At 44.3% G+C, this 15,853-nt stretch overlaps 1 protein-coding gene across 1 annotated transcript in view; it reads right to left on the bottom strand.

Moving 5' to 3' along the window:
- Window positions 1-15,853, bottom strand: part of DHX38 (DEAH-box helicase 38) — a 2,105,687-nt gene that overhangs the window by 1,564,745 nt on the left and 525,089 nt on the right. Inside the window, exon 8 of the mRNA XM_069635507.1 lies at window positions 14,500-14,655. Within this exon, the coding sequence (XP_069491608.1) occupies window positions 14,500-14,655 (156 nt within the window). The remainder of the gene's footprint in view (window positions 1-14,499; window positions 14,656-15,853) is intronic.

The following is a 15,853-nucleotide window of genomic DNA, read 5'->3' as shown; positions in this document are numbered from 1 at the left end:
GAAAAAAATAAATTTAAAAAAACCCATGACTAAAAATCGGGCTACTAATAAGGCTCGCTCATTTATAAGGAATTTGCCTCTTTCCTGTGATGTGTCGCACTCTGAAGTGCGTGAAAAGGTAACCACTCAAACAAATGCGAATCTGCCTTCCCGCCATTTGGAACTTCAAACGAACGACACCGACGACAACGATCGGATTCAGGCGAATGACTGTCAAGACAGATTTACTCAAATCTGTCTACCTATATGGTGTAAGGCGGCGATTAGATGTCAGAGGTTCAAGCGGCTCACGCAGTTTCCTCCGCCAAGCGTCCCGTCGGCGCCGTCAGACTTTACTAAAAAAGATGTTGCTGTGTTAGACAAGAGATCAGCCTGAACCTTGCTATTAAACCTACTAATCCTTCAAATCGCTTGGTCCTTTGAAGCTTGCAGACAGAGGCTGTTGATTTCGCCAAAAAACAGCTCATCTGACCTTCCAAATGGACTGATGGCAAAAACGGCAGACCTGCAGCAGACTTTGAGAGCCCCGCACCGTCAACTTGATCCGAGACAAGTATCCTGCTCCCACATGGCCCAAGAAAAACCGCTTGACAAAGAAGGGTAGTGGGGAAATCGACCATCTGAGCTTATACTGTTAGCCTCACTTGTGTATTATCGGTCTTATTTTGAACTGTGCCAATGTCCTCAGACTACTACACAACATACCACTGTTGCGATTCCTCGACTCGGAGGACATTTTGAGTGTAGATTTCCCTATGGAGCAAAGTACAGACAAAGTGACCCTCCACCTTAGATCTAGGGGGATGAGATCTTCTCTGCTAGAGGTAGCCCATCTTTTGCCTATGGGTTTTAAATGTACTGCTTCCTCTTCTAAGCCAGTCTCTGTGCAACTAAATAGACAGATAGAGGCTGTTCCAAAACGTTATCAGTGCAATAGAACAAAGATGAAGCAAATTTGTGACTTAAGGTTTGGCCCAAAAGAGAACCTGAATGACTTGAGGGGTCCTTGCGACCAGTGTTGGCCGAGGGTTCATCAAAAATATCCAGAATACCGCCTATAGAAATGAATGGATCGCTCAACCTCGTCCAATCAAAGACCGATATATGGTCCTCTGAAGATCACGATCAATAACATGAATTCTGCCAATTACACTCTTATCCTGGTTGAATCGAGATACAGAGACAAATCTCGCGCAGTGACAATGCACGAGAAGTAGGTGATTGAAGCCAAAATTCTCAATTTACAACTAGGCTACGCTTGGAGTTCAGCCTTCTGGATTACCCGGGGAAACTCAAGTTTTTCTCGGGAGACCTGGACATTATATTCCTCCACGAAACTTGGCTCTCTTATGAGCACACTCTGGATGGATATACTAACCTCCATTAACCCGGCCTACAAAGGCCTTAGCGGTCGGCCAGCTTCTGGCCTTTTGACACTCGTGAGAAACGGGAGGAGGGGCTCTTGGACTAACAAGTAATCCTAGTCCCTACTTGCAAGTTACTGGTATTTACTTGATGCTCCGCCAGGATGACTAACCACAGCAAGGGTTGATTGTCAACGTATACTAGAACCAGACGGGGACATCCACCAAAGCATTCACAAGTCTTGTGAGACAAACCATTGATGATGTGATCTACCAGCATTACCCGCATTTCATAATCATGGGGGTGATATGAACTACCCGTGTCTCAAAAACTAGACCGTAGACCTATTACAACAAAATGAGCCAATCTCGAACCACGATACACTAAGATAGCCGCTGGAGCGATACCACCTTGCTGGAAATGGGGACCACATACGATCTTCATATCCTAAATGGGCAAAGGTGGGAAGCTCGTCCTGCTAGACCATCTTGGTTTTATGGAAAAGCAACTAGTATTCAGGATTACCTCTGTTTCCAGTGCTTTACTTTCAGAAATTATCTTGTTCGAAATTGTTCCAAAATCCTCGAAGTGATCATTTTCTTCTACAACTTTCCTAGAGGGGATCTTCCAACTCCCATCCAAATATAGGCCGTATCCACATTGAACCATCTTCAGGGTTCAATCGAATACAACTGAAATATCGAGACCTCAAAAAGCTGCCTGCAAATCTATCCTAACTATCCCAGAGTAGCGAGGAGAATTCTATTCCTTTATTATTGGCATTTAGGATTCATGCCTCAAAAGATCCACGTGGTGCGAACAAACGCCACAAACATGTATTTGATAAAGAGCTTAATCAAGCAAAGAAACTTCTACATAAGATTTAAGACGCAAAGGTGTCTCATTAGCTCCGGATCATAATCAACTAAGGAAAATAATCAGAACTGGCTAAAGTTCCATAAAGCAATGATGCTACAGTAATATGCTGAGCACATGCTGGAAGCTCTTGCAAATAAAGACTCTAGATCTACTTGGCAGATGCTAAATGAGACCGGGTCTCTTCTCTCCTCTTCGATAGCCAATGTGGTGTACGAGCAATCCTGGTCGAGCTTTTGCAGGAAACTATTTGGACTTAGACCATCAATAATATCCATTCATCTGCAAGTCTAATACCAACTGGAATTTCCACCTGGACTTCGAAGAAATGCAACTCCTTATCAAGAAGTCTAAACAGTCCAGAACCCTGGGCCTCCATGGGATTTCAAATTCTATGATCAAGGCCTGTACTGAGTTATGGGCGCCTCTTGTCCTTGAATTATTTGATCAAATAATGAAAGTACGTAACATATCCCTTACTCCTGGAAAACTGCAATAGTTGTTCCCATCATTAAACAAGGCAAAAGATCTAGCCTGGCGAATTATTGACCGATTGCTTTGCACGACTCCTTGGGGAAATTATTTAGGGCTTTCTGCTTAAAGCAATTAAAAATCTAGATCGCGCAGATGGGAAAAGAAGATTCCAGACAGACTGGATTAACTAAAGGAGTTGGGACCCATTTAAATTTGCTATTTCTAAATTTACTGAAGAGCACGGCTTTTAACACCAGGATCTATTTGGCTTTTGGACTTACGCAAAGCTTTTGATAGCATTGACCGACACTTTTTATGGTCCAAAATGGAGGCCTGGAACTGCCCCTGCAATTTGCTGGCAGCAATCAAGACTATACAAATCTACCACGGTGCAAATCCGATTGAATGCCAAGGGCCACTCAACTAATCCGATCAACACATTTGGCAGTCTGAAGCAAGGATGCCCCTTGACGCCGACCTTATGCAATCTGTTTTTCTCTTTGACATGGGGAAACACTTGGTTAAGAGTAGAACTTTTCCACCCAAGATTGGCGATCAATTTTCATCAAGATTGCTTTTTACAGACAACCTAGTCTAGATTGACAAAAGGCCCATTGCAGAGAAGTCTTAAGGTGCTAAATGAATACATGTCTGAGAACGGACTGAAAGTGAATACATCTAAAATGAGCATCATTGTCAGCCCTACGCCCTCGCGTAGAGTTTCAGCTTTCAAATGGTTTCTGAATGGCATCCTTTTGAGGAAAACAAGCGAGGTGGTCTACCTGGGGACATTAACAATAGCAGGACTGACTTACCACGCCAAGCGGCACTAAAAACTACTAAAGTGAGAATCCTAGTTAGTCAAGCTAGACTGATCCAGAAAAAGTTCAGAAAGTTCTCCTTAAGGCCAATAATTGGCTTCTATAACCAGAAGGTGACATATGGAGCGGATGGTTTTCTTTGTACCCCCTGGGACCTATAGTCGACATTGGGGGGATCCTTGCTTCAGGAAGAAGCTATTGAGACTAGCAAACCTCACCTCCACCACGAACATCAGGTTTGAGTTGGGTCGGATTTCTCTCCAGGCTCGAACTGTGTGGAAAACCTTGGCTCTGTTTAAAAAAATGTAAGCTACCTAAGCCTGCTAAACCCTTTCAGATACTGAATGGAGCCTTAAAAATGGGAAACAATTCTCTATTGATCCACTGGAAATATCCCCATCTCCCACCCAGGAAGAACTTATTAACAACCCTAATAAGGTAAAACAGAAAATGTGGCAAATGGACTGGATCAAGACCCAAGCAGACAAAAATGACTAAGTTGCCCACTGCGCTGAAATGGGAGAGCAATCAACTGGGCACCTTACCAAAATACTTGATCAAATTTCCCACTGGCAGTTCCATTCCTAGTTTATGCACTACAGACTGAATTTTTATCCCAAACATATTATGTCTGTTTATAAGCAATCTATAAACATGGATTGCAGATCTGTGCTAAAAAGGGGAAGAGCGAAACATTAAAGCATATCACCCTCTTCTGCTCAAGTTTGACTGATTTAAGAACTCGACATTTAGGAAAACTGATCACCAATATCTACTCGGAAGATGCTGAGGAGTTTTGGTATTTCCTTCTTCATGGAGGAGACAATTCAGCTATATTGCGCTTGATGACATTTTTGACAGAAGTTTTTGAAACCGTCAAGAAGTAAATTGGAACTTTGCCTTACTACGGATGTTTTTTCTTTTTAGATACGATTGGAACGATGAGTTATGGAAACTAATCTGTTGGTTATGTTTTTTTCTACAGACAAAAGGTTTGTAATAAACAAAGTCTTGAAATAAATAAAACATTTAAGTAGTATACAGTGGTACTTCAAACAAGGATCAAAATTGTAGGGAGCCCCAAGCTATTTAGCTCCTGGACCGGGCTTATAAGAGCCTGATTGGCGCAACAACTAGCATGAGCTTATTTTGGCTCCCTAGGCCATCTGGTGCCAAACAAACCTATGTGAATTTAACTCTGCACATTTGGGATTTATCTATAAATAAATATTCAAACACATCTGCACAACTTTTAAAGCACAAGGGGCCATACATAATCGAAATTATATCTTTACATCTCATGTGAAAGTTGGTTTTGTAGAATTCTATGTACCAGCTCCCTGTTCCCCAGTGGTGACTCCTGGTCACTGGCTAATGCTGGATACCCAGGAGCTGCTTTTAGCTCCTGCTTATCAAATATTAGTTTCGATCCCTGTTAGAGGGACGTAATCCAAGGAGTGTATTTAGAATGCCTAGCATCTTTTAGAGTATATATAAAATTGATTATGGAAGTGATTACTTGTGAATTGAAGTAGCATGATTCACATAGGCTGGACTAATGCAGTGAAGTAAACCAGGAAGAAGCTTGTCAGCCCACAGAATGTTTGCAGGACGCTTCTAGGCACCTTATAGTGCAGGATTCTAAAGCATAGGTCAAGACTGGCTGTTCCCACCAGTCGAAGCACCGATTAAGACCTTCTGGAGATGTGCAAAGGGGCAGTGCTTTGCCGAGACAGTTGAATATAGCAATGCTGGGTGGCTTCCAACAACGATTTCTAGGTCTTAAATAGGATGCTCCTTTTTGCAGCGATCTTGGTTCAAAAACGATCCGATGAATGGCTTCAGATGTGAACTCCCTCTGAACCCCACCAATCCAAACCCTGTTTCTGAGCTCAGTGCTGCTGGATTTGTGGAAAGCTAGCAGGTTAGCTTAACTGCTAGAGGATTTCAGTTTCACTCCATTGGTGCATATTTAGGCCCTCCTCTGACTATACTGGCTTTATGTAGTAGGGATACTTGACAAGGATGGCCACCAGGTAAGTGATGCTGTAGTGTGCTCAAAAGACAAGTTAAGAATCCTTTATATCTATGCTAATAACGAACCAGACATAGATGCAATATCTGGTTTGAGTTTCAGTCAGGACTTATAGAATAGGTTTTGTTTTTTTTTTTAACTTTGATGCCATCCTGTGTAATTTAGACCATCTTGAAATCTCTTGTATTTGGTCTTTGTTTTGAAGCTCTAAGTGCAGAGTTTATTTCTGACATCCATTGGCAACTAGCGGGTGAAGACCATTGGCGGGTGGGGAGGGACTGTGGCAGACATGGGCTGCAGTGCAGATTAGGTAACTTTGCTAGACTCGAGCAGAGGGTGTTTTCACGTTACGTATCTCTTTATAAAAGCACACTGCTTTAGACACTCAGCCAAGAAACTCTGGTCCTTTCACGTCCTGAATGTTATGGCTTATTGACATTGGACTTATTCTACCTTCTTTTGCATACACCAGGGCTTTAAGTCATGTGTTTTCGTGCCGTGATGAGGTTTGCCCCTCTACTTAATTGATCTTTTGCATCACTTGCGGGTCTGGCGCTGGCCTTTGGGGGTTTGGCAGATCTGTGGCTATTGCAGCACTGAATTAACAAATGCTTTCCCAATGCTGACTGACGTGCATTGATAGAGCTATGTCTGAATGTCAATAAGGTAATAAAATTAAGTGTTGAAAATCAGGTCCGAGACACATCATCGGCTGAGCTCCGTGTGGATGGCTCAATGCTAGATACTCATGGGCTAGTCAGGACGGATTGGTAGGGATGTGTTTAGCTAGCCATTAATGCTTGACATTGATCCGCTATGAGTGCAGTGACGGTTATTGGTTTAATTAGATTCAGTGCATTACAGGGTATAGTTCATTAGGACTGTTATATTACTATTATTACTATAATGTGCAATCTGTATTCACGAAAAGCAGTGCTAATTCTTTTAGCAAGCGTTTCACAAGACACAATGCATCCCATTGCATATACTTGGCTACGAAGCGAGAGTTATTAATTCTTGGGCTTCCTTGCTTCTTTTGATGTCTACCTTGTTTTTGGAACCGTCAAGCCTCTTAACCCCAGCCTGTAAAGGGGTATTTGGGGGTGGAGGGAAGGAACTGGGGAATGCAGATAAGAGATCAGTACTTGAGAAGGGGTGCCTCTTATCGTGTTCACAACGAAGAACAAGTTACTTCTTACCTGGTAACGTTCTTTCGATTGGATGTTCCTCCAACGTATTCCTCATCTTAGATGTATTCCATCCAGCTATGCTGCTCTTCGGAAATATTTTCGGCAGAGGGCGCCATGCGTCGATGTCGTCGAGTCGATGGTCCCTCGAAGGCCTCCGCCAAGGGTGACGTCATCGGGTGTAGAAGTAGCACGCGCGGCGCCCGTTGGCCTCAGTTCTGTTTTTCCCCTCTTTTGTATCTGTGATCTTGTCGGCAGACAGGTATCAGCCTTGCGAGATTTGAGATGGCAATAACCCGGAAAAAATCTACAGAGGGGTAGGTTGGGAGGGCGATGAGGAATACGTTGGAGGAACATCCAATCGAAAGAACGTTACCAGGTAAGAAGTAACTTGTTCTTCGAGTGGATTGTGTCCTCCAACGTATTCCTCATCTTAGATAGGCTCCCAAAGCAGTATTTTTCATAGTTCCTCTGGAGGAGGGGTCAGATTTATTTATTTTATTTTTTTTAAATTTTTAAACTGCCCTTAGATGGCAGAGTAATGCACTGCTTTTCCAAAAGTTAGCTCCCTAGACTGGGAAGCATCCAGGTTATAGAATTTTGAGAAGGTGTGAAGCGAAGACCAAGTTTCTGCTTCGCAAATAGACCTTATAGGCACTCCTCGTTGAAGGGCTGTGGAAGAGGCGATGCCTCTGGTGGAATGAGCTCTTAACCCTTCAGGTGGGTCTTTTTGTGCTAGTCTGTAGCATTCTGAAATGCAAAGCACGATCCAGCGCGAAATTGTTTGTTTTGTTACTGATTGACCCAGCTTTCTTCCAGTGTAGCCTATAAACTGGTTGTCCACTCTAAGTCTAGAAAGCCTAGAGATGTAAAAGCTTAAAGCTCTTTTTGGGTCTAGTCTGTGTAGTCTTTCTTCCTCCTTAGAAGGATGAGGTGGAGGATAGAATGAGGGTAAATCAATTTTCTGATTTAAATGAAAATCAGATATTACCTTCGGTATAAATGATGGTTTAACTCAACACAACCCTGTCCTTATGGAACACAGTATAGGGTGGCCCAGAAGATAGTGCCTGAAATTCACTCACTCTTCTTGCTGATGTTAGAGCAACTAAAAATGCTGTTTTCCATGTTAATAGTCTTAATGGACACGTGTGCATAGGCTCAAAAGGGGCACACATTAAGAATTAATACCAAATTTAGATCCAAATCGGTACTTGAAATGGGTGGAGGAGGAAACACATTAGTGAGACCTTTTATGAATTGTGTTATCAAAGGAATTTTGAAGTATGAGCATTCTTCCGATGAGCGCTTGAAGATGGAAAGTGCCGCAAGGTAACCTTTTATTCTTCCAATATTCAGACCTCTATGTGCTAGGGTCAGAAGGAAAGATAGTACTTCCGGAATAGAACGTAGAAAAAGATCGACATTCTTTTAGCTGCACCAGTTGCAAAACTTTTTCCAACGGCAACTGTACAGAGACTTTGTTGCTGGCCTTCTTGCCGAAAGCAATACCTCCATAACATCCTCTGGAAGGTTCCAATCCCTGCATCTCAGCCTTTCAGATACCAAGCATGAAGGTCGAGTGTTCTGACCTCTGGGTGGAGAACCTGACCTTCCATTTGAGAGAGAAGGTTCACTCTCTGAGGGAGACGTACTGGAGGACAGATGGACATGTCTAGAAGGTCCGGATACCGCGTTCTCCTGGCCCAATACGGGGCAATTAGGATCATGCGGTTCCTGAAGCATCTCAGCCTCCTTATGACTTGAGGAATGACGGGAATCGGAGGGAACGCGTACAATAGTGGGAAATTCCACTCCACCACGAAAGCGTCCCCCAGGGCTCCTCTCGGGGGAAATTACCTTGAGCAATACCTTTCGCATTTTTGGTTGATTCCGGTTGCAAACAGGTCTACTTGAGGGGTTCCCCAAATGTCGAACATCTCTTGAATGACTTTCTGAGCCAGTTCCCATTCGTGGGACACCGTGCTCTGCCTGCTCAGAGCATCTGCCGTCATAATTTCTTCCCCGGCTAGATGAATTGCTGTTAAAGAGATTCCCTCCTGAATCGCCCAATACCAGAGCTGCATTGCCTCTCTGCACAGGGGTAGTGACCCCACGCCTCCTCTTTTGTTTAGGTAGCGCATGGCCACAGTGTTGTCCGTCATTATCAGGACATTCTTTCCCCTGACGGATGGCAGGAAGACCTTCAGCGCTAGTCTGACTGCCCTCTGCTCTAAAAAGGTTGATATGTAGTTTGGACTCCGATGGAGACCAACGACCGCTGATTGTCAAATCGTTGGCATGAGCTTCCCACCCCAGGAGTGAGGCGCCGTCACTACTGCGATCTCCGGCCATGGTTGCCAAAAGGGTTCTCCTTTTAGAATGTTCTCTGTACAGGTCCACCATAAAAGGTCTTGTCTGACCTTGTTCGGAATCTGAAGATCTGTCATTTGACCCGAGAACTGGGACCACTGAGTCTTTAGGGCCCATTGAAGGGATCACATCCTCAAGCGTGCCTCTGGCACGAGAAAAATGCAGGATGCCATGAGGCCGAGCAACCTTAAAAAGTCCTAAGCCTGGAGATTTTGGGCATTTTGGAATTTGGAAACCATCTGAAGAATGTCTTGAGCCCTCGACTAGGGAGGCAAGCTCTTTACCAAGGATGTGTCTAATACACCTCCTATGTACTGAATCTGTTGGGAAGGTGTCATCTGTGACTTCTTGAAATTGAGGGAGAAGCCCAGTTTGTGGAGGAAGTGGCAGGTGACTTTCAGATGACCCAGTGCTTGCTCGGCAGAGCGCGCTCTGATCAACCAATCGTCCAGGTAGGGGTAGACATGAATCCCCCTCTCCTGAGGTGCGCTGCCACCACTACCATTAACTTGGTGAAGACCCTCAGGGCGGAGGTCAACCCGAATGGCAGGACTCGAAACTGATAGTGCGAGTCGCCAACTACGAACCTCAGGTATTTTCCATGTTTGAGATGAATCGGCACATGAAAATAAGCATGCTGGAGGTCCAATGACACTAACCAGTCCTGGAGTTGAAGGGCCTGAAGGATCTGAGAAAGGGTAACCATCTTGAACTTGTCCTTCCTGAGGAACTTGTTCAAGTTTCTTAAGTCCAAGATGGGTCTCAGTCCTCTGTCCTTTTTGGGGATCAAAAATACGGGGAGTACCAACCCTTGTTCCTCTCCGCTGCAGGTACTGGTTCTATAGCACCTTTCTCCAGCAAGGTTAGAACTTCCTGCTGTAGGAGCGGGTTTGAAAGTTTCAACGGGTGTCTCCCTGGTGGGTTGCTTTGGGGTTGCTTTAGAAAAGGAAGGCAATAGCCTTGGGCTATTATTTGTAGAGCCCAAACATCTGAAGTAATGGCTCGCCATTCTTGCAGATGCTGCGACAGCCTGCTGTTTTGTGGTGCAAGTCCTCAAAGTGGTTTTGTGGCGGATTTTGCAGCTGCTGATGGCAAAGAGGCTGCAGCTGGAGCTGGCTTAGCACATTTTCCTCGTCCACCACGAGTGGCCTTTCTTTGGCCCCTTTGACTGGCCATTCCTCTCGTCTTCCCGTATGAGGTGTAATAACGATAGGATCGTCCTCCACAATTGCCCTTGCGCACAAAAAGGCTGTGGTTGCCTAATAGGAGCTCCTAAAGATTTGGCCGCTGCTTTTGAGGTCTGCAACCTCTCAAGGCTCTCGTCAGCCTTGATGCCAAAAAGGTGAGACCCGTCAAAAGGCATGTTCAGGAGACGGTTCTGTACGTCCGGTGCAAAACCAGACTTCTATAACCACACAAACCTGCGCATTACCATGCTAGTGCCCATGGACCTGCTTACACTATCTGCAGTGTCCAATCCAGATTGAAGGGATTCCTGCATGGCCTCCTTTCCATCTCTAATGATGGCTAGGAAACCTTCCCTTTCTTCCCCTTCTGGTATGTGCTCCGCAGCCATTGCGATGCACTCCCACAGAGTGTATGAACATTTTGCCAAGGCACATGTGAAGTTGGCAGATTTTAATGCCATTCTCCCGGCTGAAAATACCTTCCGTGCCCAACCATCCACACGCTTATCGTCGCTGTCTGGAGGGATAGACTGGTACGCAAGTTTGTTGGAAGCTGTGGCTGCCTGTATGACCAAACTCTCGGGAGTTGGATGTTTTGACAGATAGCCGGGGTCGCTACTGGCTGGGCGGTATTTTGATGTTAGGGATTTATTCACCAGAGGAATAGAATCCGGAGTTTCCCAATTCTTGGCCACCCTGTTTTGTAAGGCTACATGAAAAGGTAAAACTGGGACTTCAGTGGGACCATGCTCCAATATGTCTGTCATATCGTCCTGGACGAATTGGGCTGTTGGTTTAGCCCATCCCAAGTAGTCTACCACCTTGGTCATTAATTCACGATAAGATGGACTGGCATGCTCTCCTGGATCTGGTCTACCAAAATCATTCTCAGGAGAGGTATCAATGCCACTTACATTGTGCAAAGACTCCACCAAATCCCTCATTCTGCTTTCCTCTGAGATCAAGCATTCTGGGACATTTGGGGTGCCATACTCCAATCCAAAAGGTACATTTTCCTCCTCGGAGCTCTCCTGTTCCTCAAAAATTGAGGAAAGGATTTGAAAAACTCCTTTCTAAGGAGAGGCTTGAAAACCTTCTCTGGGAGAGTAGGAGGAAGAGGTGTAGTACCAGGCTCTGAATGAATTACATGTTTTTTTAACTTTTTCCTTCTCTTTTTCTGGCTGCCCTGGCTTGGTTGGAGCCTTTGTAACCGAGGGTTTCTGCGTCGACGTCAATACTGTGGAAAAACAGAACTGGCCACGCATGCTACTTATACACCCGATGACGTCACCCTCGACGGAGGCCTTCGAGGGACCATCGACATCGACGCACGGCGCCCTCTGCCGAAAAAAATTCCGAAGAGCAGCAAAGCTGGATGGAATACATCGAAGATGAGGAATACGTTGGAGGACACAATCCACTCGAAAGGGATAGTACTTCAAGTTGTCTTGAGCAAGCCTTTACACTAAGCCTGTTCACATTTTTTATTTTAAACAAGTTAAACAGAAGGTTCCATAGAAGAACCCATTTAGGTGTGCATAAAATAAAACCACAACCTCGCCTATGTTCCACATCTATGCTACTGAATTATATGGTACACTCACTTCCTCTTACTTTCTCATGTTTTGAGTCGGATGCCTATTAGTCAGTGCTGTAATGAGTGTCCCCTTTTCCTGCAGACTCCGCAACATCAAGTCCCTGGAAAGGGCTACACCTTCTGTGATGCCAATTTGAATAGCCGACAGTAGCCCCTGCGTTTTGCCCTGCCCCATGCACAGACATCCCAGACAATAACCAAGAACAAAAAGGGGCAACAGAGGGAGATCACATCCTCATAGCAACACAATCCTTTTGCCATTCTACAATCACCACGCAGACTTCCTTTACATTATGATTTAAATTCAGCTTCAGCAGTCCGAGCCATCAGGTAACTCATTGAATCCCTTTAGTCAATTTACCTGTTTAATTGCACCGTTGAACAGAAGTACTCCTCAGTGTTGCAATACTTCTATCCATGCTTGCATACTCATTCTTGGACTATGGCTATCTTCCTCCAAATGTGTTTTAGTGGCAGAGCGCAATTTTACTATCTCCTCCTCGGCTTTATTTTCACAAACACATTTGGTTTTGGATCAGTGCTTTGCCGAATTTGCATGTTTCTTCACACCATCACCATTATTTCGTCATTACTAGGTTATGCTTCTTCTGAAAATCAAACCCACACCAGAGAAGTTTCTTGATGACGATATTTAAACCGAGTTTCCTAATCCGATAGAACTCATGTTTTTCTACAGTACGGTTTATCCTTTCTCCGTAAAAGAAAACTATGCCACAGCTGCTTTACAGCTAAGTGATGAAATCTTAAATTCCTCACTGACTGAATGCTTTAATTTACACACACACAATCATGAAAAGATAGAAAACAAGGCAGATAAGTAGAATAATGGGTGGGTATGGGGTAGACAGAGAATGGATGTTGGAATAGACGTTTGGCCATATAGATTGCGAGATTAAAATGAGTGTCACACAGACAAATAGACTGACAGGAGAAAGATATGCAGCGCGAGAGGGAGAGAAATGTGTAACTAGAAATCTGTATAGAAGAACTTCTTTAAGTATTTGCTCAGTAGAGATTGGGTATGGTAAATCCCGACCATGTGAATTCATTCAAAAAATCTATTACTATTGTTTGCAGGAAGTGTTATTTGTCAAAATGCAGCTCATCCCTTCCCCATCCAGATACCTATCCACAGGCACAGTACCAAATACCCATTGCCTCCCATTACAAAAAGACTCCCCCATTGAAGTTAGCTATGGAGAAAACACAATGTGCAGGTAATGCACCTGCTGTTGTTGGGCAGTGTTAACTAAGGAGCAGCAAGTGTTCGGTGGAGCGATGTCCTCTGACATCACTGTGCTAGGAGTGCAGTGGCGGCAGGGAACGCCTGGGGCCTCCAGCTGCCACCTCTCATTCACAGGTGCTCCGAGTTGTGCCATTTAACTAGCATGGAAACAAAGCAGTCCCAGGCCCTGAACCAGCACAAACGCTGTCCCCCATTGTGACAGTCTCACACCATTAGTGTGTAGCTGTAACCTCTACTGACCTCCTGATTTATGGGCACTGCCGTTGTGATCAACCTGCGGTTGCAGTGCTGGGGCAGACCTCCAGGGGTAGGCAGAGTTGGAAAATTTACATTCTGATTAACTCGAAATTATTAAGCTATTAAGCAGAGTGGGTTCAAGAGTGGACATTAAATACTACAGAGATCGACCATCTTAAAGTTTTGAATTGTACCCACCTCACTGCTTAGGAACATCGTATTTGACTCGAGTTCATTGCCTCTTCTCTTCCCCTCCCTTACCACTTCCCCTCTTGCTTTCCCCACACATTAATCTATACAAGTCCAACTCATGGCACTCGCGCATGTTGGCTGGCTTGGCAAAGCCAGTTTTCTCCCTTGTTACAGGGAGTAGTCTCTTGCAAACTAAGCAGGTAAAAGAGAACACCTTAATAGGGCCCAGTTGGGCACCTCAAGTGCATCACGCAAACAATCACCAACCTTATTTGGCGCCAAGTATCGTCTGGTCTAGATACTGCCATCACTGTTAATTCTTGTTTTCAAAACGGGCTGCACACTCCTGAAACTTTCCACGTTTACCAATAACTAATCACAGTTAACCAACACACCATGTTCCCTAATATCTCATGTGTCTCCCATCAAATTGTTTTGTCAACTAATGCCCCTTTCCCATCCCCTCCTCTACCCTAAAGAATTCTTCCTTTATATCCACATACCCAGATCTGACGTCTGCGTAGCAAGGTCACACTACGCATCTTTTCAGACAAGTGCAGGCGCCCAAGACCACGACAGTGATGATGGGCGCAATATAAATACTGAACAACAATGTAGTAAGGTACACTTATTTCATTAATCAATTGAATTAGAGCTTATAACATTGTGGTGACCACCTTGGCATAAAGCTGAACGTCACGTTTATATGGACTATACTTTTGAAAACATTGAGTTTGAAAAAAATGTCAATTTCCCTGAATTGCAGGGTGGGGCTGCACACAGTAGACATATTAGTGATATCACCCTAGCAGAAACCATAAATCAAGGCAATAAATATTTCTACGGGATACAGTAAAAAACAAGTTGGACCCTATACATGTAGCATACCTCATTAATCTGGCGTCGTTGTGCAGAGATGCGTTTTTGCGTCTGTTTCTGCAGATGCTGCTCACGCTTCTTTACATACTCTTCAGAGGAGTAGGCTAAGGGGTTGTGAAACTCATCGTGTCCCTCATCCATCATGTACCAGTCTCTGTCTGCTTGCTGGACAATTGAAGCAAAGGGAAAGAAGGTACAGGCACAATTAAAAGGAGAAAACCGTTTTAAAGACAATAGCGGTGATGAAATGTCAAACAATCACACCTGGAATTCCATCTCCAATATGTCAATGTTTGTTTTTAACAGGATTTCAGTGAAGGGCATGCATAGTGCTTATAAATCGAGTGGCTGAAGGTAGACCTGGTTAAGACATTTTTATTAAACCAGCAGCAGGTTTACAACTCCAATTAAGTCATTAACTCAGGAGAATGCTTCGAGAAAACATTGGCAGGCCCTTAAAGTGCAACGTTTGATGGGAAGGCTTGATTAAAGCAAGCTCAAAGATTTTCCATGAGGAGCTGATTTGGGTGGTGTTGGGGGTGCTGTCATGAGTTGGGTGTGAATGGCCTTGGGGTTTAGCATGGCCATTGGCAGTCAATGGGTGGGCAAATAACCAAACCCCTACAAGCTGTGTCCCTCCTCTCGTATGCCATGTCTCCCCATCAGTACTCTGATGTAATAGTTTCGGCTTATAGGTGTCACAAGCAACACACAATAGCCCAAAACAAAAACAAAAAAGATCGATGGAACCCACTCCCCTCAATTTTTACGTGAAAAGGGTATCCATATCGTAGAAAATCAGTGCCTGGCATTACTTTGTGAACACGTTGGTGACAGTAATCATAGCAAAGGGAAGGACACTGGATTTTAACTGCTAGCTTATGGCAACTCAAGAATTTGAGAAGAAACTTCACTATGGGTATGTGCACGTAGGCATCTAGCAACACATCCAACCACCCCCATCTGAACTGGGTACCGAATCCACTATGGCATGACCATCTTGTACATCCACAGGTTGGAATTTGTTTAGCTCAGTCCAGAATTGGCTGCAACCCTCCCTCCCAGTCCGCCCTCAGAACTACAAAAAAGCATCGAAACCCTATGACCTGATGGAAAACTATTGGCTTGACCTTAAGTAATTTGTGAATTTACTCAGTTTTGGTGACAGCTGTTGGGGAGCCAACGTTAGATAAAGTGCAGGAAGTGAAGAGAGGAAGCTTAAACAAACGGTACAGGCATCAATGGTCGGAGGTCAAACTGGAAGATGGAACACGTTACTTATATGTAACGATAGGGCAGATTTTCCTGGCTACCTCGCAGTTTCTGGTTGTTGAAAAAGTAGGCATCCACACTTTCTGCATTT

The sequence above is a fragment of the Ambystoma mexicanum genome, chromosome 1q (assembly GCF_040938575.1).
Source record: "Ambystoma mexicanum isolate Mex_15411 chromosome 1q, UKY_AmexF1_1, whole genome shotgun sequence".
NCBI lineage: Eukaryota > Metazoa > Chordata > Amphibia > Caudata > Ambystomatidae > Ambystoma > Ambystoma mexicanum.
This window is presented reverse-complemented; position numbering and strand designations above follow the sequence as displayed.